Raw genomic sequence first — 3120 nt, 5'->3', positions numbered from 1 at the left:
TTTGATTTTTTTAAAAAAGCAAATATCACTAGTTTTGCTCATTTTATATCATAAAAAATGAGAATACAAATAAATGAGGGGGACATAGACCTGACCTCCAACAAATGTAAATTGTGCCAAGATATATGTTGATGATTACACTTCTATATAGAACAAACTTTACAAGAGCTACTTCTATCTCCCATAAATACTCTCTTTGCTCACCATACTCCAAGTACTCGAACAAGAATGCAAAACTCAGTTAATGTGATTTTTCGTATTAAATTTTTAAACTAACTTAAGAATCAAAGTGGTCGATTATTACCCCGTCTTTCTTTGTAGAAGACTTAGAAAAATGTTAGACGACCTGCGGCATTGACACCACGGATGACCACTCCCTCACAGTCGAGGCGTGGGTCCCACCTCAAATTAAAAAATATTTCTCCCCTGTGTGTATGTGTGTCACCCGTGCGGTTCGTCTGGCACGGTTGGAAGACTTAAGCCCCAATTTGGCCTCCATTAAATTTCATTACATTATATTTCATTTTTCTCTCTTCTATTTTCAATCACACAATCTTTCATAAAATAATATTTCACGTAAATGGAAAAATTTTCTTTCTTTTTCAACCACTCATTTTTCAAAAAATACCATTTCATCCATTTTCATTTCTAGAAAATGGGGGTCAAACGGGGGCTAAAATGGTTCGTGCGTGTTATTTGCAAGTTGAGGGTTCCTCCAACTCAAAACTTTGACATGAAATTTCAACCACTTTATTTTATTTCCATAAGTGCATCTGTGCATGGCCTTTATTGACCCGGTGAACTCATAAAAAAATGTTTAGATTTAATTCTCGTGAGTTTCAAAGATATGATTAATAAATTAGAGCTCTTGTTTATAATCATGAGTTTCTTTATAGAGTTAATCTACTTGTACAATGAGTTTGTTCAAGTAGATTAACAATATGTGAGGTGTAAAAATCATTGCCACTTATTTCAAAACATTTTTTTTTCAAATCAATAAGTAAGATGTTTTTCAACTTTCACATTGTCAAACTAGTCGTAGAAGTGGCATGATTCCTTTTTTTATAAAACATCATTCTTAAACTTAGTTACTAGATAGAGAGAGATAAACCATCCTTGACATAATTAAAAATTATATTCTATAAAATTTAATTTTTGATGACCAATTTTTTTTTTTAATGGTAAAAATAATATCAAGTGATAGTCTTATTAATCGAAGTGTGTCTATTATATCTTGACAAAGAGCGTTGTAATGCTCCGTTAATCTCCACTTATGGGGAGATAGGGATGACAAAGTCAGGTCAACGATCATATTTTTCGTTTTCATTCTATTAAGTGCTTGTTTGACAATTATTAAAATGAAGCTCTTTTTCCTTAAACTCACAATTACACATTTTCTCGATAAAATATTTTGCAAGTAAACCTAATTTTTTTTCAACCACATTCCTTTTAAACAATCACTATTCCAAAACTCATTTTTCTTCGATAAATAAAAAAAACTCATTTTAATGATTATCAAACAGTAGCAAAGAGCGGATAGTATTATTTTTAGTTTCGTTGGTACAAGTATAGAAGGCAATTATGATAGATTCAATTAAATAGACAATATTTTTAATGAATCTATTATTTTATACAATGCATGTTTACTAGGTTAATGTTAAAAAATATTAGAGGCAACTCATTAAAAGAAGCATTCTGCAGGGTGCCGGCATCGAGGCGAGCTATTATTTATTTTTTTTCCCCGGTTATAAAAGGAAAAAAAAAATAGAATTTGTCTAGTAGTACATAATGGAGTGTACCAAATGATGTATACCCCACTCACATGGGTGTGAAACTCATGTGAAAGAAAGAATATTTTATTCTAATGGGTCCTTCGTCCATATGAGTGAGGTGTATACTATTAGGTACGCTCCGATGTACCATTAGCAAAATTGAAAAAAATAAAAAAAATCAAAGTACAATCCGGTCCACAACCCGGCCAAGAAAAATAGCCGAATCGAGCCGAGTAAAGAAGCTTAATGCATAACAAAACGGCAAAACCATCAATTTTCTTAACCACCTTTGACTGAATCGTGATGTCTGTTCATCTACGCAACGTACAATCCAGTGCCCCTTATTTATACCCATTTTACGCTCTTTTAACTCTCAATATCCAATTCTCCCTTTTTCATTCCTAATAATTTCACTTTCTTTTTTTCCTCAAAAATAAAAACCTCACATCCAAATCCCAAATGGCAGAGAATTTGAAGAAGAATTCGGACATCAATCGGCGGCAACAGAAGCAGCTGACACGGTTGCAGAAAAAGGCCCCGGCGTCGATCCAGATAAATCCTGTGACGGATTGGAACGTGGCGATCCCACTTTTGTCGCCGTTGGTTGAATCACCCACGTCGAACTGTTTTCCAGCTGAGATCAAGACCGGTTCTAACAGTAACAATAAGGAGCCTACGGCGGAGAAGCCGGAGGTGATGGTGAAAAAGTGGCAGCATCCTGCAGCGCCGTTTTGTTACGAACCGGCTCCGGTGTTGCCCTTTGTTTGTACAGGAAGTTTTGGCAGATGACATTTTGTTAGGGTTTCTTTTGTTAGATATATAATATTTGAGGACTAAATTGCAATACAGGCCAAAGGTTGGGGACCTATGCTGCTATTTTCCCTCTTAGAATTTGCGTACATATATAATTTTGTTTTATTTTTTTTAGGGGTTTTTAGGTGGTAAATAAAACATGTTCTTGAACAAATTTTCATGTAAAGGATGATTAGTACTTAGATTTGTATATTTTGCGTATTATTATTTAATAAAGTTGTTATGATATATTTGGTACGACAATAGGTATTATTTTAATAATTTTTTATTTGATAAAACAAGAATAATGAGTAATTTAAACTCTAGAATTAGGCAATTGCAAGCCAAGATCTTTTGAAATGGAATGATTATGCCCCAATTTGATTTAGCTAAAAATTAATAAAAATACAAGTTAAAATAAATAATCATTTTAGTTACATCCTCAGTATGCTTCTTGTGACCTGTAAAAATTACTTCACGTTTGTCTTTTCTTGAACGAATTTCAATCAATAACTTTTTAACCATAAATTTTACTAATTTTTATTTAAAACAAATA

General features: G+C 32.8%; 1 protein-coding gene across 1 annotated transcript; it reads left to right on the top strand.

The window, feature by feature from the left end:
- The first annotated feature begins 2106 nt into the window (after nucleotides 1-2106).
- On the top strand, nucleotides 2107-2813 carry LOC111392651 (uncharacterized protein At4g14450, chloroplastic-like). Its single transcript, XM_023018028.1, has one exon. It carries the CDS (start codon nucleotides 2232-2234, stop codon nucleotides 2559-2561), a length of 330 nt encoding a protein of 109 aa, XP_022873796.1. The 5' UTR covers nucleotides 2107-2231; the 3' UTR covers nucleotides 2562-2813.
- Nucleotides 2814-3120: the final 307 nt, after the last annotated feature.

This window comes from Olea europaea, unplaced genomic scaffold (assembly GCF_002742605.1).
Source record: "Olea europaea var. sylvestris unplaced genomic scaffold, O_europaea_v1 scaffold956, whole genome shotgun sequence".
In the NCBI taxonomy this organism is placed as follows: domain Eukaryota; kingdom Viridiplantae; phylum Streptophyta; class Magnoliopsida; order Lamiales; family Oleaceae; genus Olea; species Olea europaea.
The sequence above is the reverse complement of the archived record's forward strand: the minus strand, read 5'-3'. Positions and strand labels throughout refer to the sequence as shown.

What these genes read in the sequence shown, in the direction of transcription:
- LOC111392651 (XM_023018028.1), top strand. Translation starts at nt 2,232, where the DNA reads ATGGCAGAGAATTTGAAGAAGAATTCGGACATCAATCGGCGGCAACAG.